Source organism: Gambusia affinis, linkage group LG13 (assembly GCF_019740435.1).
Source record: "Gambusia affinis linkage group LG13, SWU_Gaff_1.0, whole genome shotgun sequence".
Lineage (NCBI taxonomy): Eukaryota > Metazoa > Chordata > Actinopteri > Cyprinodontiformes > Poeciliidae > Gambusia > Gambusia affinis.
In genome coordinates this window covers 13,961,771-13,987,568 of record NC_057880.1, presented here as the reverse complement: position 1 = coordinate 13,987,568, position 25,798 = coordinate 13,961,771, and the positions used below count along the sequence as shown (strand labels likewise).

Genomic DNA, 25,798 nt, shown 5'->3' with positions numbered 1-25,798 from the left:
ATTTCTAGCAAAAGCACTGTCAGACAGCAACAATTGTCTACCATATAAAGAGGATCTTTTACTGAAAATAAACGTTACTTACTGCCAGCACCTTTAACTGAAATATTTAGTAAGTGAAAAAACTTACTTAGAAAAACTTAGTGAGTAAGTGAAAAAAAATGTTCAGAATATCTGTTGAACGGCGACTGCAATTTCTGTGTTTTGATATGGAAGGAAGAAAACCAACACTCAATAAACATAAACGGTGGAAGAAGAATCAGAACTGAACAGGGGTAGAAAACTTCTGGGTTTTCTGGAACAATGTTCAGCCTGGACTGCAGCAGAAAGATGTAGTTTGCTAAAATTAATTTAAAGACCCAAACGGAAGAAAACTCTGGCGTTAACTATATGCAAATATCTCCTGATATATATATTTTTTGGATAATTTACTGCTGTCTTGGCCAGATCTCTCTTGCAAAAAGAGATCTCTGTGGGACAAAATAGACCGAATAAAAGACTTCTTTTTGTTTTTGGCATCAGCCTTCTCTTCTTTACCATTTTGCTCAGTGACTTGTGGGCTTCATATTTACACCACATGGAAACAGAGAAGCATAGTTAAGCAATTAGAAATTTATTGACAGAACACAGCTTAGTTGAAAAGGCTTCAGATTTATTAGAATTGCTAAGGGCGCTAATAACTACTTTACTAGCAAATTGTTCAAAACAACTTCTAAACCTGGGATTTGTCCCCCAGTGAATAAACATACTCAAATTAAAATTCTGGTTTATTCCACAATTTTAAGAGAAAGTTCATGCTACTGCATTAAAGAAGGCTTTTTTCCAGAAAAGCCTGCTAGTAAATGTGATTGGCCCTTTATATTAGTTGTTTATTTTGCACCAGAATTAAATAGTAGATGTCTGAATGTTGTACTTCATTTGAATATTTTACTGATATCAGTGAGTGATCAGCTTTCCAGCTTAAAACCTCCTCCAATGCACTAAATGATAAACTGTTGTAAAGGCACTTTCATTGATCACTACTCGTATCTTAGTAAATCAGTCAACGTTTTGATCAAAATGAAGAGGAAAAGTTAGACTTTAAATCACCTGAAAGAAAAAGGCAACGAAGAGACGCCAGCTAACATCCAGAAGTTCTTTAGTAATGCTCTAGTTTGAAAAAGTACTGTAAGAAATAGTAAATTGGAAAGGAAGGAGATTTGTTGCTCAAAACTAAGTTGGCAAACTTGTAAATCTGGGTCTTTGGAATGAAAACATAAATATATAAGTGGTTTAAAACTTTTGCAAAGTGCTTCATCCATCCATTTTAGTAGACCTACTTAACATTTACAGGCTAATGGACAAATTAGTCATCACAGGACAAACTCAAACTTACGCCTAAGGGTTGGTTCAAATGTTCCAATTAATCTAGCATGTACGTTTTTCAGTGGTTGAAGGAAGCTGGACAAAATCCACACATATTTGAGAAGAACATGCAAACTCTAGACAGGAAAGACCAAAGCTTGGTTCTGAATCCAGAACCTTCTATGTTCTACATAGAACTGTTGGACCAGTTTTCCCCCAAAAAGTAATCCACAAAACCCATAAGTTTGTCTTTACTTGGACTGTGTTCAAATAGAAAGCTGCTTTAAGATAATAAGGTAGGGAAATATGTGAGAGCATCTTAATCAGAAAGGGTCAATTTTGACCACTTCGGTTAAACTTTTATAACAAATTTCTCATTAAGAGACTCAAGAAGAACGTCAAGACAAGCATTCTCCAGATTCCCTAAACTTCACTCCTTCACAGACTGTACACAATTCATCCTGTCCAGGCTGAGGTGATGTGTACAGAGGAAGCGTAATATCCTGTTCCTCCAAAAGCTCTAATGCCCCACTGAGGCTCATACTGGCCCCATGCAGACATTTCAGGGGCCGGCGTGCTGCTGAAACCAAAGCCCCGGGCCCCTCTGAGATATATGAACTGTGTGTCTGTGTGCACTTCAGGGTCTGTCCCTGTTTCAACATCAGAAAAAAAAAAAAAAGCTGGGCCTAATGGGGTTAGGAGCACAGGAGTGTATGGTTCTCATTTTAGCACCAAATGTGCTCCCTGTGGCTGAAGCAGCATTTTGTCCAGGGAAGTCATTGTTGTGAAATGCACTAAGTCAAGTTTCTGTCACATCTATCCTTGGGAATACATTTCTCCTCCTGAGGCCGCCATGTCTTAAATTAACCAGTGTTGAATTATTTATGTGTGACAATGACAAAATAAGAAATGAGGAGGGAGACACATAAATCTAATAAATTCATGAATTTAGATGACTCAAATTAGCTTTGCGTTTTGGGATTTGAAGACCACACTCACACGGTCTGTGTCAGTCTCAGTTTTCTTAGACTTGTAAAAAGATTCTGGGCTCCTTTACTAATCATTTGAACTTTAATCACAGCTTATCTGGATTTGTTTAAAAGAATTATTGGAATGCATAATTGTGAGTATTGCTGACATGCTGCCTAGCAGATGTAGCTCAGCTCTGAGACTTGACAATCTGTTAAAACAAAGTCTGTTTCTTTTTTTTAAAAAGCATTTTATTTCACCGTGACTCTTTTAAACTAGCTGAAGCGGAACTCCACCTGACAGCAGACACACACCTGTGAGGAGTCAGTGGGAGGTCCACCTGTGTGTGTGCGTGTGTGTGTGTGTGTAGGCGTGCGTTGTGTGTGTGTGTCCCAGCAGCGGCATTAGCGGGCTGATGAGGTTTCCTCCTCCTCCTCCTCCCTGCCTCCGTCACTCGTTCCCCTGGAAGCCAACACAAACCACTCCGCTCCCCGTCTGCCGCGCAGGCTGCAGGGTTCACAGCCCCCAGCGAGGAATGCATGGCAAAATCCACTGTCCACTGCGCGTTTTCTATTGGAAACTCGTCTTTTAACGAGAGCGTTTCGATTTAGACCATGGCCGCTCCCGTACTGAGCTAGGTAAAGGTTATTCAGACATGTCCCACCAGCAGCGGCTCGTCCAGCTCTCCGGAGCTTCGCTCGCCGTGGTCTTCGGCCCGGACGAGGAGAGTTTACGCGCCGTCGAAGGGAAACCCAACGCTCCGAGTGGCCAGGAGATCTTTGCTGATTTCAAAGCCCAAAACTCGCGCAGTTTCTGGAATAAGAGACTCGTTAAGGCCATGGCGGAGGTGCACTTTCAGGGATGGATGGAAAACTTGGTGCTTTTCATTCAAGGGAACGCAAACAACTTGGAGGTGCTGAGGGAAGCATGGATGCGCAGGGCTCTGAGATCACCAAAGGGATTCATTATTAAAGCTGTTGGTACGTACTAGTGATATCATTTTAATTCTTGACCATATCAATACGCCTTGCATTTTTAGTCCACACAGTTGCTGCAATCAAAAGAAATATGATAATGATTGAAAATAAGGGGTCTTCAACGTATTGTGTCTAACTCCCATTAGAATTAGCTTATAACAATGGGGGAAAAAGTGTGTAAAACTATAAACATAGACTAACACATAAGTGTCAGACGGAGCACAGTTATTTCCTCTGGAGTTTTATTGGACCAGCCATAAAGTTCAATTAAGCTTCCAGGCTTTTAGTTAATAAAATGTGGAGATAATAAAGCCTGTCTACATGATGGTATGCATTCAAGGGCTGGTGAGACAGTCTGATAACTTTTGTGTAATTATATCTTGGTTTAATGGTATCACAGTGTAAACAATGTTTGTTTTTTAAACAGAAAATATAACCAAGATAAATTGATTTATAAATGAAAAACAAAAGATATAAGAAGAGATATGATACACTGTAGCTCTTCCCTACACTTTAACAACTTAAAACAACTTTTGTTGAAGTTTTTCTTCGGCCTTTTGATCGTTGTCTGTTGTGTGTTTGGTGCCATCTTCATACTGAGGTTATGATTGTTCCTGCCAACGTGGACAGGCCCTCTGGACACAAAAACCTGGCCTGCATGTGGACGTTCTTGGAGAAGCTCAGTAGATCCTAGTGGGCGGTTACCAGTGACAAATATGTCACATCGGTTCTTTGGAGCAGACTGGGAGGTCTGAATTAGGGTTAAAGGAGAGATATGCTTGTCATAAGCTCAGCTTCAGTTTCAGACCGTCTTATTAGGAGTTAAGGGGATCGCTCCTTTAGTTTCCCAAGCAAGATTGGTTTTTGTGACCCTTTTATGTGAGCAAAAGCATAGTAGACTTGTTTTAGTGTGCAGAAACAAGTGGGGGATGGGCGGTACTGTAATCTTCTATGTTGTGTACACCCAGAGAAAACTTCCATCATTATTGATTAGAAGGACTTTAGATCAGTCCTCATTAATCACACAAGTGTACATTTTTAAACCTAAGTAAATGAAACCTATGTAACAAATTTTTGTCAAAAATGTTATTTTGTGAAACAACTTTTAGTTTTGCACATTTTTAAGCTTTCATATTTCGCACCAGAAATGCCTGAAGCATTAGCCTGCAATATGAATGATATGGCTTCCCACCCAGGTCAGTGTTTTGTCATTCAGGGACAAGCAATTATACCCACAACTGGTTTTCTTGTTGCTTCTTTTGTTTAGTCAAGGATCCATCCTGTGTTGCGCTTTTAATTTAAAGCAGCAGTAGTCAAACCTGCATTAAATTATTACATTTAACAGACAATCTTAGAAACACTGTGGGCGCGCAAAGAAGAAGCCTGAAGAATCTTCACAGACCAGCGTATTCTTGATTTATTGTTACCAAAGCTTAATGTAATCATTCGCAATTGCCTCCATTTTCTGGTTGTATTTTAAGGCAGAATACAGCTGAGATGAAACAATTGAGTAGGCATGGAACCCTTTATTCAGCCTCCTATAGCCTGAGCTCATGGGTTGGTAATGTGGAGAGCACACACTGCTGGAGAAAATCACGACCTTCTGTGGGTCTTAGACCTAATTATTCCAAAGAGATACACATGGTATATTTTCTCGCTTTAAAACAGGAGTTTGAGTTCCCACTCAAAAAGTGGACCTAAGACTCAGAAGAACTGCTAGATCTTGGATGTTCACAGTCCCAGCAACACTTGCGTTATAAAAGGATTTGATGTTTGTAATCTACTTGCTGACTTTGTGTCAGCCCGGCAGCTCTGCCGAGACTGAGTGGTGCACAGACAAGTCAATGGAGGAATGCTAAGACCACACAGAGGGAGAGCATGGGAGGGCGTGAAGCGGGAGAGGAGGGGGTGTGGCAGCGGCTGACACGCCATCCTGGTGTGAGACAGTTTGGTAACCCTAACCTTTGATTTAGCTCACAAACAACAGCGTAGAGGCCAAAGGTGAAGCTGAGCCAGCTATCATGGACACAGAGATGTATTGGATGCAAGACAGCCATCAAATTATCAAGTGATTTGCATTCTAGGTTCACAAAAACAAATTTGTGCAAACCTTTCATTTGTAGTTTGAGATACTGATCTGAATTTTGTGACCGATTTTCAATCTGCGTTTTGTTTAAGACGCGTAATATCATAGCAAATAAGAGCAGCACTCAAAGTCAATTTTTTAAACTTCCAACAAACTGTGTGTGAGAAGTAGCAACATTTTAAAAATGAAAGCTAAATGATTTCAAGCTGACATTAGTAATTAGCAATTATCACAGCTTGTATTACCATTTGTATTCACCAGAGAAGGTATTATCTTGACTCAAAGATTTCCAAAAGGAATAACTTCCAAATTTTGTGAATGTCCCATTTACAAATTAAAATTATAGGGTACAGCACTTGTGGATGTTTGTCATTCCATATGATATACAGCACTTGTGTTGTACCCTTGCTGTTATCTGTCGAAATCTTTGCTCCTCTCTCTCAGTTTGTATGAACTGCAGATACATGTTGACGTGTCATAGAAAAGACGATTTCTTTTAAATGGCTTCTTACATCTCTGTGCTTCTTTTTTACATCCATGTCAATAATTCCTCTGATTCAGCTCACCAGGTGATTCCTCAGTACATTCCAGTCTATAACTCCATTATAACAAATTATCTGTAGCAGTTTGTATGGAAACCAGCTCTGGCCGGCTGTCAGAGCCTGGTTTATGACCTTCTCTTCGGGAGCTGGTCAGCAGTGAATCATCACACAACTGGCTGCTGACTGCAGCTGCTTATCCTGCTACCAGGATTAATACCCTCTCCGTTTCACAGCCGGTCGGGGACTGTGGAAGTTTGACTCCTAGATTGATATCAGGTAGGGAATTTAAAGGCCTTGACATTGTCCTGATATAAAAATGTCAGCCTCACAAACAGAAATGTTATGAGTTATAGGCTACAGTGAATTTTCAAACAGCCCTATTTCCTTTCCCAGGACGGAGCAAGGTTGGGACGTGCTTTTACTGCCCCGCCGAGTTAAGTGGCTTTTTCAGGGAACGTGAAGCTGAAGCAAGCCAGATGTGGCTGAGGCTGGTTGACATAACCAACAAGACCCCCAATCAAAGAAAATAGAAAAACCAACAACAACATAACCGCTTGATTCTTGGATAATTTCTTGCTGGTCTGATAATCAGGGTCACCAGCCTGAGTCTGCACAGATTGTTGCTCCGTCAACCATGATTGGGAGAAATGAAGGCAGGGTGGAGAGGGGTGCTGGTGGTGCTGGTGGTGCTGGTGGTGAGGTAAGCAGACAGGAGAAGAACAGGCTGGCTTGTTATCATTGTAGGAATGGGCCCCAGTGTTACTGGGAATGACCTCTCTGCTTCAGATCAGGACTGTTGGGTGTTTCTCAGTCTTCTTTGCTGGCCCGTCTCTTCATCCATCCTACAAAATGATGTCAGTAATGACCAGCGTGACAGTTCAGACAGCTCTAACTGTACCGTGGATAATAAGCTGCAGCTTTACAGTGATCCTGGTTAGATGACATATTTATTATTGTAAACACCTGGGATGCATGAAGGAAGCACAAAGAGTGAGAGGAAAAATGGAAGAACGTTTTTGTGGGACTTGTTTCAATAAATGTTTCTGATTAACTTGTGTTAGCAAAATTGTTTGATCTTTATTAAATCCAGAAAATGTTATGCTTTTTTTATTTATTTTTTATTTTTTACAGCATAAACAGACTAAAGCAGAGGATTTTATCGACCTAAACAAACAAAGGAAATATGATTGTTCACTATATTACAAAGAATTAAAGGATCTGCCATCTGTGAAAACTTGGGTGCTGGATTTCAAACTTAGCAGGATTTATTTAAAGAATTCAAGAATGATACCTTAGGCCTAAGTTCTGTGAGCGCAAGTGTTTTAGGCCTAAGTTCTGTGAGCGCAAGTGTTTCAGGGTCAGGAGGAAGCACTAACCCTCCCTTCACTCATCTTTCTTGGTGATTCTCTTCCTTCTCCCAGATGAACAAAGATCACAAATGCAAATGTTTCAAATTGGCATCTCTGCAGGGTTCTTGGATTTAACTCTGAGATGTTCCACATTCAGGTCCTGCTGAGATGGTTCAGACACTTGATTACGAAGCGTCTCTTGAGAGGTTTACTTGGCATGGCCTTCTGGTTGGAGAACCCAGGGGGCAAAACACAGGACTCTACACAGATTATATGTCCCAGCCAGCCTTAAAGTGACTGGTAATCCCCCTCCATCTACCCAGGAGAGTCTGGAGTTCTGCATTGTCTTATTGGTAAACAAGTCTTTTGCCAAAAAACTCATTGATAATTTGAAATTAAAGGAATGTCACTTTTATGAAGTTTTAAAGCCACAGTAGGTAAGCTCCGACTGCAGGCTGGCTATTTGAGCAGAAACACGCCTCTAATCATGTAGGAAATACTAACTTATTACACTTCTGTTACTCTGTAATTAATAAAAAGATACAATGATGTACTTTATTCTGCATGGAAAGTGGAAAAATTCCAACAGTTACTGGGTTTTTATTCTGATTCGTCGTGGGACGTCTGCAACCCCATCAAGTAGTAGAGAGTGTAGACGTTAGATATTTTCTGCTTTGTATCAGATTAAATCATAGCAATAAATAATGCATATAACTTTTATATAACTGTAACTTGAAAAATTAGTGTGTTGTGTTACTTACAGTAGGAATAATTGTTGCATATCGGTTTAAAATAAAGGGACTTATATTACAGGATAAAATTTTGCTTAAAACATTTTGACAAATACAGTGACAATGTGAAAAAGTGTTTTGTTTTAAAATCAGTACCATGCAGTTTGCTTTTTGTGTATTTATTGTGCCACCAAAGCACATTGTCAATGTGACTGCTATTGTTCTATTTTATTCCATGTTTATTCCACTGTCCTCACCCCCAGCAACTCAGTTTATCTCCAATTGAGACAAACTATCATATTCCAGCTTGGCATGGATACAGGGCAAACCAAGGACACACAGGATCATGTATGGATGCCCTCAGACCTCAGGATAAGTTAGAGAAACTGAATAAGTGTGTTTTTTGGAGTGTGAGAGGAAACGAGAGTACCTGGAGAGAACCCAAGCATATACATGGAGAACATGCAGAAAGGGATTTGAAAAATGATCCTGTTGCTGCAAGGCAACAGTGCATACAGCTGTGCCACTGTGCAGCCATTTGGAGATAATGAAAGAATATGGTTTTAAAAAAAGCATTCTATAGTTCAATAATGACCGTTGTTGGTGCAGTTTTAAGGCAGAATGTCTTTACCAGCTCACTGCTTTTTTTCCACTGTGTAAAACACTTCATGAATACTTTACCTAAATCTTTTGAATTGAAAATAGTTTGTGCATTCACACTGGAAACAATCTGCCGACTCTCCGTTTGAAGCCTAAGGCTCCATAATGGCATTCACTGGTTTAATTATTTACAGTCTTACCATTGTCTTAGTGACACGAGGAGCATGTATCCATATCGTGAACCGGGGTAGGAAGTTTCCTGTATCCTTCTTATAATCATTCTCTTTAATTGACCTGTTTTCTTGCCACAAATCAATTCTCACTTTTCCCATTGAAAACACTGCTTGGCATGCCGCACGAACCTCCTCAGCTGTGACTTTTACGGACTAGAGCATGGCTCTGCTCTCCTTTTTAAGCCTGGTTTCCTTTTCAAACAGTATGTTTCATTTACCTTGCCATGCCATGAAGCAGTGAAACATTCCTGAAATGCTTCAATTATGCTTTAGATCATTTACTTCGCTCATACTGCAGCAGGCCTCGCTGTTGCTCTGTTCTTTTTACTTGAAAGCGTAGTTTTAACACAGAGGGAGTTGCCTTTCATGAGGGTGTTTGGTCAAAGTCTCAGAGCGCTCCACTAATGGTCATAACTCTTCCAGATGTCAGCTTATTAACTATGACACCCCTTGCCGAGCTCTGCTGGCTCTAAATGGCCCACCCTGTCCTAACTTAGTAGCAGGGGTCAAAGGGTGCAACCTTGCTGGTAACAAGGCACCCTGAGGTCATTTGGCTTCAGAGGGCTTTTTTCAGAGCGCAAATGGAGAAACGTGGATCGATACAGTACCCAGGTGTTTGCTTATTGGGCGCTCCTGCGTCTCCAATTGAAACCTCCCATGGACAACACCATGGTTACCACCTTAATGGCCACAGTGGAAAAACCTAAGCATTCTATTGACTGTTGTATCAAATCTGTTGAGTCAAGAAATTATTTTTTTAAATGGGGATCAGTCCTCTCTTGTTGGACTGATCCCCATTTAGAAAATGGGGATCTGAGACTTATTGTTTAGTAATTGTCTGATTTTATGTTTTTGAATTGATCACAAAGGTCTGACAATATGTGTGACTCAAAAATAACAATCAAAAAAGTACAACTTTGGAGGTTTTATCATAAAGGATAAAAGGAGCTTCTGATTTACATTAAAGTTCTAATTTGTACTTTCTAAGCTTGTTGGTATAAACTCTTAAACAAATAGCACTGTGACCTTTTACCTAGCCCTCCACAACAATCAGTGAGTCTCGCAGTGTGTCGACTTACATAACCCGTGCGTGTTGCCATCCTGGTTCCAACTCCTGAAACAAATTAAATTCTGCATCTTTTTTCCAGCAGCTCACACAGACCGGTGTTCTGCTTCTGGGCCAGAATATCAGCCGGCCTAATTTACTGGCTGGTCGATATGTTGGTTTACCTCTAATCCTGTCTGCGGGTTCTTAGGTTTCTCATAAGGAGACTTATCTTTAAACTCTCATGTTGCTGCTGTCAAACTATGTTGCATTGGAGCATGTATTACTTGTTTCTGCGATTAGCAGAATGCTGTGTTTTTGTGGTTAAACAGAAAATGAAAAAGGCTTGGAAGAACCTTGCCAAATTATACGTGCGGACCAGTTGTTGGACATTAAAAAGCAATGCATCACATGGCAGGTAATGCTCTGAGAACTAAGATAATAAACACCGGGATCAGCTGCAGCGTGAGCCCAGTTAAACAGCAGGAAATAGGTTTCATCTGCAACCAATGAATGTTATCAGTCCTGATTAATAGTTGCTGAAACCAACTTTTATTGTGCGTGTCTTTGTTTTAGTGGTGAGGTGTCATTGGAGAAACACCGACAACCTGCAAACAGGGAATCCCAGGTTTAGCTTCAGGCTGCACTTTTATTACATTTTCGTTCTCTGCTCTCCTCTTCTCCATTTCCTGTCTTTATTTTCCAGGATTTTCTGGGAATGCAGAGCCTTTGGGATGATACATTTCATCTATGGAAAAGACCAACAGCAATGCAAATCAGTAAAATAGCACAGCATTCTTGAATGAATCACATGAACTCTGGATGACAACACGGACACTATTAGAAATAAAGGCTGTTTTTGACTCAAAGTCAATGAACAAGATGTAGAGAACCATAGCTTCAGAATTTGGCTGGAGTTACATTTTAGTCTTAAAAACAAAGACTGAAGTATCATTAGTATTCTCAATTTTATATTTTATTATCCTCAATTATGCACCAAATCACATGTAGCTAAAGTTTATCTGATGTTTAGTTAAACTCAAAACAAAGTATACATAAGACTGGTGTAATTTTAGATGAAATAAAGACCATTCTTAGCTTTGATGTTTTTCTTTAACAGGAAAAAAATAGATTTTATTAGTATTTGACCTGCTGAGCACTAGTCAGAGTTCCAATGGGAAACTGCTCAATACAGATTCCTGTATTGAGCAGGGATCAATACAGGGATTGATCCCTGTATTGGCTATAACCCTAACCCAAGATGATTAGAGCATCTTGGCTATAACAATATTCATTGCTGCAATAGAGGTTTTATATCTCCGTTAAAGGTGGTTTGCTTCACTCTAAATGCATTCTCCAACTTATGTCTGTGGTTTTCATATCAGATTTTACTAGAAAACTAAAAGGTCTGGCCTTAAACCTATTATATCTGGGTGTGGGTGAATGGGAAACAGATTGCTATGAATACCACTGTGGGCCTATACAGACTCCGGATTAATTTCTGGCTCCATAAAAGCCGAAGAGAACCAGATATGGGGTGGGGTCTATGAAGTCCGAAGAGGACTGAAGTAAAAACGATGGGGTAATGCTGTGCTTTTAATGTGTCTCCTGGCATTGGGATGTTTTGATATTAAGTTGCAAACAAGTAAATCAAGACTTAAAGTTCTTTGTAACAACATGCAGTTGTTACCAATCTCTGCTATAGAGCTGATTAATCTAAAAGGTGTTTGAATACTAACTCAAAAACAGCATAATTTGACTTTCAGTTACTTTGTGTGAATCATGTGTTGAAAACAATATTTAATGAGGTTTCAGCTCCAGGGGTTGTTCTAGTTACTCTGTGGTGACAAACTATGTGAGCTGAGATGTTTGAATGGATCGGTTTTAGAGGTTTCTGTGTCTTCTTGCCAGCACAGATGAAAATTCAAATGCAGCATTTTGTTAAATAAGGATTTCAGACACCCATTCAGCCCCTCTGCTGCTGTTCCTTTTCCCTCTTTCTCTTTGTGCTGCGTTTGGCAGGTCACTGCCATACTAAAGGTTTCCATGGTAACATGAACAAATACAAACCTGACCTGTGTTTCTTTTTGCTAACTACACCATTTAGCCAATGAACTTTTATTTTGCTATTATTGAGGTTTTTTTTGTGTGTTTTTTTATTCTGCTGTTGTTAACGTTCATTCCTTTAGCATAAATGACAATAAATGGGTTTAAGCAAAGATTAATCAGGACTCTTCCCCCTTTTCCTAGCACCTCTCTTAATGTTTAAACATATTAACTCTCCTCTGAGATGCTGAACCATCAATAGAGATGATTAAATCAATAGAGATGATTAAATATTTACCTATTGACTAAGATTTGGTCTGAAATACTCATTTTATTGCTGGAAATCAATCAATACAGCTGTAAAGTGATCAGATACTCTTCCTTTTACTGCTTATCGATGAGTCACAAGCAGTAGAGTTATTTTGTTAATTATTTAGTGCGTGCCATAGTCGATATTTGTGCTACTGGTGCATTCAGGAAGGAAGGGCAGGAAAGAATTTGTGTTGGTCTGCTTCTTGAGACATTTGGCCTCTTGTTGCTTTCTGAAGGGATCTTTTCACCAAGTTTATTGGGTCATTTAACTGCAACGCCCACATCTGTGTGAAAGACACAAGCTTGTAAAGAGCTTAAAAAAAAAAACTCATGGTACCTCCTCCACACAAACACATATCAAATGGGAGGTGGGGGTAATGGAGGCAAAATCACTGAAAACAAAGTGGCCAGTGGTTGTGTGAGGTTTTAGGGACATAAATCACAGCTAGCATCTACTCCCATTACACTAAATCTGACCATATGAACGTCCCGATGGAGACTTTACTAAAATCTTGCATGTACAATCTGCAGATACACTCAAGCATGGCGCTCACAAGGTCTCAGTCAATGGGAGTCGGGGAGGGCTTAGCCGTTGATCGTGTTGAACGTCGTGCTGTGTTCATGATAAGGGAGAGAGAAGATTATGTCGTTGGCTAAGTGGAATCCAGAAGATTAGACGATAGCGGGGTAAGATAAGAGGGTGTGTGTTTAAGAGCATAAGCCTTCCCAGAGGCCTTGGAGAGAGAAAAACAAAGCAGATATTTCAGCTAGGTTTCACCTGCAACAGCAAAGAGGGAAGGAATTTAGAGTTTCTCTTCGTGCTTTCCCTGAGAGCAAGCAGCGTAATTCAATATTTCCTAATACCACTGCGATCCATTCAGCGTTTAGATGAGAGAACACCCAAAAATGTTGCGTTTATTTGTAGTAACAAATGAAAGGAAGTAGCAATGTAGAAAAACTCTCTGGTGAAAAACACTGCACTCGTGTCAAAATGAAACAGAACTTGAGTTCAAATTTTTGAGTTTCGGACTGCTCAGTGATCAGGTCAAAACATTTGTGGATCACCTGATTCTGCTCACAAGCCAGATTCTCAGTGCATAAACAAAACCGAAGTATACACATTGATATAAACTGATTACTGTTTTTATGAAACATTTAGTCCTGGTGTGTCAAGAAGAAATGCATTAAAGTAACAATGTCCTAGTCAGGAATTAGTTTTTATGTCCCAGTAGTGATCATAATCATTTAAGACTCGACAGCGACTGATACAGAGTCCAGGGTTACCAAGTGAACCACTTCTGGAGCATGTAAATGTTTATCTTTTATCCCAAATTGGGTTTTTGCAGAGACTGCTGCTTTAACATGGATGTAAAATTGTTCCAAATGCGTATCACTGAAAACATCCAGAGCTTTATTGTTTCTTTCTAAAAATATAAACTCAAGTGTTGTTCCTGGCATAAATATTTTATATGGTTCAATTTGCGGAACAGCTGAGCTAATGTTTGCATGTTCTTCTTTTCTGAGAGCTATTGAGGGACTTTTATTGTAATTTGACAGAAAAAGGGTTGAGAGAGAAGGGGAAGACAGGCAGCAAATGACAAGACAACCATCAAGAACCAAAACAGTTCTACCAACAGTCTTTAGTCCTGTGCCCCATGTTAGCGTGTTTACTCTCTGGAGTAAAATATAATAATTGGTATGTGTTGAATGTGCTACTTGGCTGCAGTTCGAGTTGAATTTGCGACGGGTTAAATTATAAAGCTCATTAACTATGTCCAGAATGTTTTTGTACACATAGATAAATAAAACTTTTGTTACAAGTCATTTAACTCATTTTAAGGCTTCACATGAAAGAGTTTATCATTTTGTCACCTTCCTAAAATAATGGCATAAGTCATTTTTTTGCTAAACGTTATTTAGGCAAAAAATAAAATATGTTCAGACAAAAAGAAAACCCACTTTGGGCACTTTCCATTATTTTAGGAAAGTGGTATGCACTATTGTAGTTATGGCATTAGAGATATGAATTCCAGAAAATGTATTTCATTACTTATCCTAAGAAACTAGTTACTATAATATAAAATCCCATCTAGACAACAAAAATACTTCTTTCACTCTTATTTTACATTCATAGTTATGGGATGATCATATAAGGGAACTTAAAGTACAGGGTATTTCATGGGGATTTGGATAGCTAAACCTCAGAGTTACTCAAGCATCTCGTTTAAAAGCCCAAAACAATTATAAAAACACCACTTGATGAAAAGTCATGAAAAGTCACCCAAAAAAACTCTCCTCAATAAGCTTCATTCAAGATTTATTGAGATATTTTTGTGGAAAACAAAGTTAGTGTCAAGATGCCAACACTATGACTAATAAGAACAATATCTTTCAAATTAATGTGCAGCATATAAAATTTTATGGGGCTTTTGCTAGACTGTATGACACAACAAATCCGAGCAAGACTGTTACTGACTTTGTTAAAGCCTGGGAATGATCTTTAGACAGAATATGTAGTCATGCATTTGTTCTCAAAATGTCAACAGCAACAAGATGGCAGAGAAATTACATATTAGTCTGAAGCTTCATCTTTTACCTGTTTTGTGTGTTTCTGTTGTGTTTTTCCAAATATATGTTTGTGGGCAAATGAAGCGTGTTTCATTTGCCCACATCTGGGCAAATGAAACACTCAACATCTTTGCTTCAGCAGATTGTGATTTAGTATGGAATTACCTAAAATGTGACGCATTTAGATCATGTCTGGAAAGTTTTCACTTTTTCTATCTTCAGTTTGGATAATCTGGAGCTCCGCAGCTAATAGAGGCTCTGCATGATGCCCTGCATATTGTTTGCTGTGTTTTCTCTTCCTTTTTTTTTTCCTTCAGGGGACTGAACTTAATGTAATCACACTTGAAATAGGATTCATGTGGCTCTGAGGCCTGCTAACCAACACAGCCATGTGGATACATGTGGCATTGATCAGTTTCATCAGCCAAAGACGTTTCAGTGGGGAAGAGGAGAGAAGTTCTTTGTCAATCATCTCTGTAACATGAACAGTCAGTTCGAAATTCTTCTTCATATTCCCCAGACAGCAGCTTATGAACCCCATAGTTTGACTTGGGGAGAAATGTGTTGTTGTCTGTGTGAGGCATTCAAGATAGCGTGATCTTTGGAATTGCTGAAGTTTGTTTATCAGAACAGTTTCACACCAAATTAGCATTGAGGTACATTTGGAGGGAGCACGAGGGAGCTGATGGTAAAATTGACGAGGTTATCTAATTTTGATTCAAAGAAAGAAAGGTGTGTGCTTACCTCTTTCTTTACTTCAACTAGACGTATATTGAAACATTTCTGAATGTTTATCCTTCTGTGTTAATTTGGTCAAAGCGTTTAGGCACCACTATTCAATGATCCATCACTTTATGTTTTAGTAAGTTATAAATCTGAGGTGACAGAGACCCATTTCTGTCAGCCGCTCTACAAAATATGGAAAACAAGAAAACATTAAATTCAAATAAGGCGCATAAACATATTTTTAAAAGTCTTAAGGAGTACTCTCCTTAAAACTTTTAAAAAGTCTCCTTAAGACTTTAAAAAAATAAAATGAAGTTTACCTAAAACCTCATTCTCAAAGGCATCAGGGTGATGCATTCTGTATGATGGCCAATGAGCGAAGTGTTGGTATCTTCTGTCTAGGTCCTTTTCTTCACATCTTTGCTGTGTTCCCTGCCTGGTTTTGATCAAACTGCGGATGGGAAATTTTTTGGCTTTCTGTTAAGTTACGCAAAGATGGCACCTATCTACTGATTATTAAAGCTCTCAATGAAGATTGATTCGGAATTGTATTTTTATGTAAAAGAGTAAAAGGGGCTGAATATGATTCATGCCCTTCTAATATGTTGTTTCCATTGAGTGCAGACCATCAGTGCCTTTTTGTGGGGCTCCACTGAAATTATGCTGCCTCGCTTTAACACAAGTCTCATCCTGTTTTGACTCTGGAGCCGCCGTTCCTCCCCTCCCATTGTGGATCAGGACTGTGTTGCCATGGCACTCAGCTGGGTATTCATGCTGAGTGCTATGACAAAGGGTGTAATGTTGGATTCCCAGTCTTGGATTACAGCAACACAGAGGTCCGTTCCCCCTGGAGAGAAGGCGGTAACAGCAGTGACCCTCCCTGGCGATCACGCCTGCTAATGTTGGATTCAGTAAACCTTAATCCTCCACTGTCCCGTTTTTCTATTACACTACCTTTTTTCCCTACGAACAAAAGTATTTATTTAACGCAGGTCATGATTGCAGGTATCTGAAAAGATATCATCCTTGGATCTTGGTTTGCTTGCTGTTGTGAAAGAGCACTAGGTAAACTTTTCCCAGGCATAAAGACGTTTTCTTTCTGTCATATCTTAGTTGAACCTGTGACTCTTGAGAGTGGTAAAACATTGGTGCTTTATGTGCACAGCCTGCCAGACATTCCTATAGGAAGTTAATAACAATGAGGAGCTAAGTCAGCAGCTTTAATTCATTGCTCAGTGCAGCTGCTATAAAGATATCTCTGCTGAGGTTTAGGCAGCTTAATGCCTCTTCTCAGCTGAGGGAGCGCAGATGTTTTCTTTCCCTTTTTTTCTTTTACAATCCCTCAGGATCAATTTTATAAAGACGTAACCTTATCTGTAAGCCTTGTGAGCTTGAAGAGAGCTCGCCGCACTGATATTTTCTTATACTGCCTTAGTGTTTATTATTTCTTCACTAGGTTTTTAATTTAAATCCATTTCAGTGAGCATCAAAAGACTGATTTTGATGCCATTTTGACACATTCATCAAAAAGTCAAATAATTATATAATTCCATGCATGTGAAATGTAATTATTCTGACCTTGCAAAAGTATCTATACCCTTTGAACCTTTTCAATTTTTATCTTTTAGAAAGCAGTGTATTTCATTGATATTTAATGCAACAGACTAGTTAGACTTTTAGCTGTGACCTGTCGGTACCAATGTCCTGTGTGTGTGTGTGTTCAGTCATGCTTCACCAGGGCACACATTTGATTAGTTGTATATTTTCCCTGCCTTGTCTGTAAGTGTCTCAAGTGTGAGGGCTGTAAATGTTTAGTTTACTTCAAGTGTGAGCTTGGGAATGTTTCTAGTGAGCGGCCCTGGGGCGGAGCGGGGAATCGCTCACTGTCACAGACACTACACATGTTTAAGTTTTATTCCAAATCCACATAGTTTATGCTGAAATTTTTCTCCCGACCACAACCCCAAAACCTAAAAACACACAAGGAAACTTGTGGAAAAACAAAAACAAGCTGGAGGTCCATCTGGTTATGTGGTGGGATTCAAATATCTGTGTGGTGTAGCTGATTAACTAAAACCAATTTCCCACTCTTGTGGGTAAGGCTATGCACATACCCTCGAGAAAAACATTTGAGGTAACTCAGTCCCTTTGCTAATCATTCACCAGCAGCACAATTTGGCTTGTTTTGGTGCTTCCCCTGCTTTTTTAGAATATCAGTGATTTTGATGATTGTGACCTTCCAACAAGACGTACACAGCACTTAGTTCAACAAGGCAGCATGAGGCAAGCCAAATATAGCTGTTTCTTTGTATGTTATCACTGAGAAAATAGTAATTCATTATCTGAGATCAGGTGACAGAGGAAACCCAGATATCACTCTTCCCAGTAACACTCTCTTGTTCATTGAGAGTGAGAAGGGAAACGTGGTTCTTCCATTGAGTTGTGCGAGTGTCTCCTAGTGTGGCATGCCCCAAAACACCCAGAAACACCTCCAAAGTAGAACACCACCTGGAATGGGTCATATTTTCCTTTTCAGTCTCAAACAACCAAAATGAAATTGCTTTTCCAAATTTTTCTAGTGTTTTTGCTTCTGCAACCATGGAAACAGCAGTCTTCCCAACATGTCTGTTGGTTTAGGACTCCTCGGAGAAAAACGATACCTGGAGCCACCAATGTGTCTTCTGGTAGTCCTCACAACAGCACCAATAAACTTTAGAGCACACCTCCTGGAAGCTTCAGTGGAGACCCATTTAGAATCTGTTTCTCTAAACGTACATCAGAGCAAGTAAGGAATTTTCTCAGATCTCTAAATGAGGGTCATCTCCTAATTTACAACCCTCATCTGTGGAGCTTCTCATGCCAGGGATCCAACATGCTTTCAGGTAGTGATCAGTTGACATCTTGGCCCCTTCTTCATCTAACGTAACCACTACATTGCTTAAATTGGGTTTTTGTTCGTTGTGGGAAAACTATGAAAACTTTGCTTTGGTTATGCAAAGTCTCTAAAATGACCAGATTAAAAGCAATGATGCAAGAACTTTTATGCAAATATGTTTCCAACAAACTTTATGCAAGATGTACGTATAAAGACAGATTATCTAGTGTAGCACTTCTATACGTTTTCTTTGTGTTGGCGACATGTTTGTGTAAATGCCGCTCCTGGGGGTGCATAGCCGTATGATATGGGTGGCAGGCTATCTGATCTGCACAGCAGGCGGACTTGTGGCTGTTTCTGTGGGAGTCGGGGAATTCTGTGGTCCGTCTATGTATTGCTGGAATTTGAAAAGCAAGTCAGGCACGGTTCATATAACTCACAAATAGACCACCACGGTTATGATTTTGAGGGTGGTTAGGGCAAGAATGTCAACTTCGGTACTTTGAGTTGTTTTCACTGGCAGCAGCAGTTGGAAGGAGACCTTCCCTGACCCAGGTGTGTTTAGATCTCCTGAAGCGGGCCCCACCTGTTTCACCCACTCCTCAAGAAGATGTGTGTTTGTTTCAGGTGACCTCTCCCCAGTGCAGATGTCCCCGGTTCCTCAGTCGCAGTTCATTCCCTTAGCTGAAGTGCTGTGCTCTGTCATCTCCGACATGAACTCTGCCCAGATAATCGTCACCCAGGAGGCGCTTGTCAACTACATGAGCAAAGCCCATCCAGGTAAATCATAAAATATTTTCTCAAATGTCATGTTTAAAAAGTGAATTGTGTAAAAAACGAGAGCACCCTACAGCAGCTTCAGTTGTTTTTCTCTAATAGTTTTAGATATTTAGTAAGAAGTTTAACAATACTGATAAATTCACATAAAATAATTATGGATTAAAACCTGTTTAACTGTTATGGGTTTAGGTGTCCTAACATTTTTGTTCAAAACAAACAAATTTTTTGTGGCTGACTTGTAATTAAATCAATTTATTTTCTAGAGGTAAATAAAAATGGATTGCACAACTATACATCAACATAAAACATAAACACGTCCTCATATAACATAAAATTAGAACACAGTCCTGATTTTTTCACTTGGCTATATTTTTGGAAAGAACCTTGGTTTCAAATATTTCCTAAAATCTAAACCCTTTACTGTGTTTGTTGGACTAATAATAGCTAAAAAAAGACACCAAATGAAGATGTTTAGGCTAAAAAAATATACTTTTTCCCTGTCATTTGCATGTAAACTTTTTTTTGTTTTATTTAAGAATCTTGTAAATTATGCCAGGTTTGAAAAAGGTTTAACTCATTCAGTACTTTGAGTCCTTTAATACAAAGTTCTTTTGTGATGTGCAAAACGTTGTCCAACATTGTCTTACACAAACAAATAAACAAGACAAAAAAAAATCTAGAAACAATGCAATTTTTTTTTTTTTTACACAATTTTTAACAATTTGTGTTGTACAGCAGTGCTTTCAAAACCTATATATCTCTTTCAACACTATTGTTGCTGTCATAATTGTGTGCAGTGGCTGTTCTTTAATGCATCCCCAGACATTTAAGGAAATTGCCTGTTCAATGAAAACACTGAGAGAATTTACAAAAAGTCTAAAATTGGTTGCAAAAATATTCATATCCCCAGAAGCGTTTTACATACTGCTACATTACAACCACAAAAATCCTGTGTATTTTATTTAGAGTTTGTGTGTTAGGCTAACTCACAGTAGTGCATAAATATGAAGTGGAAGGTAAATAAAATAAGTTTTTACAAACAGAAAGTATCAATTTCATTCAATTTATATTGGATACCATCAAGTAAAATTCAGCACAACCACCTGCCTTCAGGAACCTCCCAACTAGCAAATAGTATATGAGTAATTTAATCTCAACATAAATGCAGCTGTTCTGTGATTACCTAAAAAGCTGTAATCGCCACAAATAGAGGTTCCTTGAAGTATTAGCTCAGGGTGGCTGAATACATAAGCGTGCAAAACGTTTTCTTTTGTAAAAAATCTAAAAACAATGTATTATTGTTCTTCCATTTATAAAGTACTACTTTGGGTTGGTTTTCTTCTTCTAAACCCAAGTAAATACATTGATGTATGTCATTGTTAGATGACAAAAGTTCAGTGAGCATAAATACTTTAGTAAAGACACAATATATAATTTGAAAGTATCAATTTTGGAGGGAAAGGTTTTACAGCTTTGTTCCCGTTTTAAAATCACTTAAACAACACATACATGTTAATGTACTTTAGTTTGATTGTTAGAATCATCTTATGTCTAGATAAAATGTATCCTCTTAGATACCCGCTGTCTGTCACACTCTTCTGTATTTTTGTATCTTAGGGATAACCATTCCCACTCAGGACATCCTCTATAACGCACTTGGAACTCTGATCAAGGAGCGCAAGATTTACCACACCGGCGAAGGCTACTTCATTGTCACGCCTCAGACATATTTCATCACCAACAACATGGTTCGAGAGAAGAACTGGTGGACCTCTGGTTCAATAGATGACCCTCCTCTGACCCCTCCTGTTACTTACCTTTTGAGCAATGAAGTCTGTGTTGAGGGCACTCAAACAGTCCCTGTCGCCCACTGCAGGTCATGCAACTGTTTTAGCCCTCATCAAAATTCCCCCAACACCACTGCCGCCACTGAAACGGCCACCGTCCCTCCCTCCACTGTTCCCGACCAGCATTCTGTGTCTGTGTCCTTAAGCGAATGCACGGGAAGAAGCCTAAAGTGGCCCCGGGCGTCAGATCATAAACCCTCAGTGCAGCATCAGTCCACATCCACAGCTGCTGATTGCCAAGCTAGTGAGATCAGCAAAACAACAGCCACTACAAATGCCACAAATCGGAAAGAAAAGGATAAACCCGTGAGGAAGTTTGGCCTCAGTTTGTTCAGGAGGAATGGAGCTAAAAAGGAGAAGCCAAAGAAGGAGTATGCATCATTTTCAGGTCAGTTTCCTCCGGAGGAGTGGCCGGTAAGAGATGAGGAAGACTTGAACAACTTGCCCCGAGACCTGGAGCATGCCATCATCAAACGCATCAACCCTGAACTGACTGTGGACAACCTGACACGGCACACTGTCTTAATGAAGAAACTGGAGGAGAGAAGGGAAAGGGGAGTGGACAAGATTCTGGATCGAGGTCTGGACAGCGAAGACAAGGGAGTCAACAAGGGAATGTCAACCGACATCCTAACTTATTCCAAACACAGGCATCACCACTTGTCTAAAGCCATTGGAGGGAAAAGATTGTCTCAGAAGGTTTCTCGTAGCAAGAGGAGGGTCCACTCATCTCGAGAAAAGCAAAGGGAAAGGGACAAAGACAAAATTAAAAGCAAGGCCCCCATATGTTCCGACATTTATCCAGATGAGGAGGATTTGATTCCAACAAGGCTTAGGGGAGAAATCTCTGCTGATGCTGCAGATCAAGTAGAGGAGCCTGGGAATGTTGAGGGAAAGAGTCTCTACAAGAAACGCATTGATAATCCTTTCCAGACTCATCCAATCAAGGATGCTGAGAACACAGCTCCCACCAACAGGGAGCACAGAAGACGAGAGGCCAAAGAAGTCAAAGAGGGCAAAACATCTGTGTCTGGAAGAAAGGAACGAACAAGTCACCGCTCCAAGTCATGGGACCCTCATCGGGCAAAACTGATGGCAGCAGAAGGAGAGAATGGCCTGAAATTCCCCTCGTCTGAGGACAGATACGACTGTGACCATGAGGCAGACTTTGTTGCTGAACATCTGCTCCAGCCAGACAAGGTCAGTAGAGAGCTTGGTTTAGAATACAGCTCAGCATATCTACATGGCAGCACGCTCAGGATAGATGACAAAATTCGGCGTCAAGATGAACAAAGCAGCAAGGAGATTTGGGGAAGAGAGGGCAAAAATGGATATTTTCAAGATGTCCAACAGTACAAAAATGTACCAGACCAAGGCAAGATAAAAGATGACAGTCTCAATAACATCCATCAACACTCCAATATGACTACTGTTTCCCCTACCTATCCATATCAGTCTGCAATAAACCCTGCACATAATCCAGATCTGCCATGGCCCAAGCCCAATTTACAACGGAAACACTCCCTACGACTTTCCACTCAACAAAGGGATAATATTCCAAAGCCAAAGGATTTCTCCATGACTATTGAGGATCAGCAGGAGATCCGATCAGCCAGCAGAACCATTAACAATGAAGATGTTCTGGAACTGACCCCCCCTGACAGTACACCGCTAATAGCAAACAGTGAAGGTTTAATAGAGGATGACTGTAGGCTCTATGAGGCAGCAGATGGACCAGAAGAGGAAGATGCCTGCAGCTCCCTGTGTTTGAACACCGAGGAGATGATTGATGCAGATGACAATTACCGACCTGGTATTGCAAACTATCACCAGCTGGTTTACAACAACCATGAATCTAAAAACCATCAACATTCCTATTACAAAGTTATGTTTCAACAACCGCAAGCTGCTTGCAAACAAGACTCAACAGATAGCACTTTAACAGATCTAATTACTCCAACGAGCCAGAGAGAAGCTTCCCTCTTAGCCACAAGACCAGCAGAGAGCAGCTGGAGACCGCATCATCAAAGAACTAGATCGCCGGGGACATTCTGTGAGCAAAGTTCTGCGAGGGGTCTATTGATCCAGGGGGAGAAGGGATGTGGTCCTATTCTGGATGGAAGCTGTTCAGAGGTATGCGAAGGTGCAGACAGCAGCATCTTTGACTACTGCCAGGCCAGCGAGCTCGAATCAGACTCAGAGACTGTCAGAAAATCAGCTGACGAAGGTGACAGTGAGTCTGCGCACTGGGCTGTAGATGTGCAGGAAGTGCGGCAGAATGGCTTTGATGAGAATAGTGTTCCTCAGACCCACAAAGTCACCCAGAGCGCACCAACTGGGGCCAGAAGAGCAGAGGAAATGGTGGAGAACCAGAGCATCACTGGAGACAGTGGAATAGATTCTCCTCGGTGAGTGCCTGTCTTCATGTTTTTATGTATGTTTTATTAAAAAGTAATGTAAAATGATTATGTAATTCCTCACAACACCCTTACCTATTAATATAGTGTGAAAGCCATTGAATTCTAAGTTCAGTATATATTGTGTCATATTATCCACATTCCTTGAACTGTTTTCCATTTTGTCTTGTTGCAATCCCAAATTTGGAAATCAAAGAATACAACAACTTTCAAATTGCTTGCAAACAAAAATCAGAGTATTACCTGTGATCCACAAATCACGTGGAAGAATCTGTTGACTGGATAACTTTTAGCTGTGCACTCTGTAAATCTGGCCTTTATAGGAGAAAAAAATATAGTAATTGTTAAAAGAAAAGCAAAAGAAGTCAGCATCACGGTTTGACTCAAGCTATGTTGTGGATAGGAAGCATGGAAGAAATTGCTCTGGTCAAATGAAGCTGAAATATTTTTTTTTTGACCTGCACGCAAAATTGTATATGTGACAGAAAGTTTCCACCTCAATACTCCATAATCATGGTGAAACCATGTTGCTAGCTGCAAAGATCCATAAGCCTCAGTTGGTGCAAAAAGGTGGATCTGTACTGAATATTTTAATATTTATTACAAAAAGAAAATCAAAAGCCAAATATTTTCTTTTAGTTTTACAAATATCAATTACTTTGTGATGGTCTACTGTGTGCCATAAAAGATAAAAGTTATAGATTGTAATGTGACAAAATGTGAAAAATTTCAAGAGGGGTGAAAATTTTTTGCAAAACATCGTACCCTTCCAGATGTGCGCCCACACACCACGGCCTGCCTTTCTGAAGTGCCTTTGGCCAATGTAAACACAGAAATGAAGTTTGTTAACCTCGGGGTTGCATGTCTGTGGTTGGCCTTGCTCCCAAAATGTGTTGTTGTACTTTTAAGGTAAATTGCAATAAAGCTGAGCAAACACCTTGTGGCCAATTATAGAATCCAGTGTTTGAACAGCAGGGAGTCATTGCTGATAATTATGTGTAATTGCTGTGCAGCACTTAAAAACTCATTTTAAAATCGAAGGGGAAGAAAAGAATTTCTTTCTTGACGTTGAACTCTCTGTGCACCTGGTCGCACTGGTCAAGTGTTGAATGATGTCACATTACCAAAGTGGTATTTTTCTGTTCCGTACAGGACCCGTGTCAGCCTTGCATCGAGCAACACTGTTATCCTCGAAGGTCTCAAGAGGCGGAGCTTCCTGCAGAACCTGGAGAAGCTGCATTCAAAGAGCAGCACTATCCGACCACAGAGCTCACTGCTACAGCTAACTCCTGTCATGAACGTATAGCAGATCCTTGGTAAAGCAATGCTGATCACTCTTCTTGAAAAGGCTTAAATGATATGCTTGCTTGTCTACACAAAATGTGCATATAGCACATTTTGTGCAGACAAAGATCTGGACTTTGCTGCCTACCTCCCTATATGGACAGGTGTGTAAAAATGTACAGTGAACACAATACATGTAAATAGACTTAAATTCTGCTAAGATATATCCAGACTTACTTGTGTATGTGCGGTTATAGTTTGTATTGAATGCAATATAAATGCTTTTTTTTTTCATTGTCCAATTAGCTCAAATGTGTAGAAAAGCACATGTCCTAGTTTTTCAATTTTGTTCTTGAGTTACAAGAATAAAATATATTATATATTCACTAAGATGTCTTTCGTTTCATGATAATTGTATGTGTATATATATATATAAACAGCTGTTAAGGTGTTTTAGCTCAGCCAGCAATTAATTTAATGCAAGTTTTTACATCTTGCTTTATATTACCATAATCAATTTTTTATTTTGTTCCTTTTAAGAATCTATCTGGGAATCCCAAAAACAAAAGATAACGTTGAAATTATTTTTCTTTATTTTTTCCCAGTTTGGTGTCATGAGATCGTTATTTTTTGTAAAAAAAGATTAAATGCATTTTTTTTAAATTGCACTACTTTATGTAAATGGCTTCCTGAAATAGCTTGACAATTGACAAGAGCTTCTTTGCTTATTTTTGTGTGCTATGTCCATTTCACCCATTCCTTCTGCTAATGCTGACTTAAAAGCATGATCAGTGTAATATTTGTTAAGGCCAGAACATTATTCTGCTTCTTGAGTACTGAGCACCTTCTACAGTTAGCATAACTATTAATGCCTTTTGAAGATTTTGTTATAATACAAACAGCAGTCTTAAGTATATGAAGATGAAGGGTATGGTATATATGGAAATAAGACAAGACCACCCACCTAAACTGACAAGATGACCAAGGAGCAGCAATCAAAGAAACAGCTAAAAAGCCCACAGTGACTCTGGAGGAGCTGCAAAAATTTACAGCTGGAAGCAACTGAAAAT

The 25,798-nt window shown here is 39.6% G+C and overlaps 1 protein-coding gene across 1 annotated transcript; it reads left to right on the top strand.

Moving 5' to 3' along the window:
• The first annotated feature begins 2,778 nt into the window (after positions 1 to 2,778).
• On the top strand, positions 2,779 to 25,290 carry stox1 (storkhead box 1). The gene is made up of 4 exons (XM_044137500.1): positions 2,779 to 3,290; positions 19,028 to 19,180; positions 20,798 to 23,435; positions 24,597 to 25,290. Exons 1-4 carry the CDS (start codon positions 2,966 to 2,968, stop codon positions 24,748 to 24,750), a joined length of 3,270 nt encoding a protein of 1,089 aa, XP_043993435.1. The 5' UTR covers positions 2,779 to 2,965; the 3' UTR covers positions 24,751 to 25,290.
• The last annotated feature ends 508 nt before the right edge of the window (positions 25,291 to 25,798 follow it).

Excerpts from the sequence above, each read along its gene's own strand:
- stox1 (XM_044137500.1), top strand. The coding sequence starts at position 2,966 with ATGTCCCACCAGCAGCGGCTCGTCCAGCTCTCCGGAGCTTCGCTCGCC. Across the intron at positions 19,181-20,797 it reads CATGAGCAAAGCCCATCCAG|GGATAACCATTCCCACTCAG; the intron begins GTAAATCATAAA and ends TTTGTATCTTAG. Across the intron at positions 23,436-24,596 it reads AGTGGAATAGATTCTCCTCG|GACCCGTGTCAGCCTTGCAT; the intron begins GTGAGTGCCTGT and ends TGTTCCGTACAG.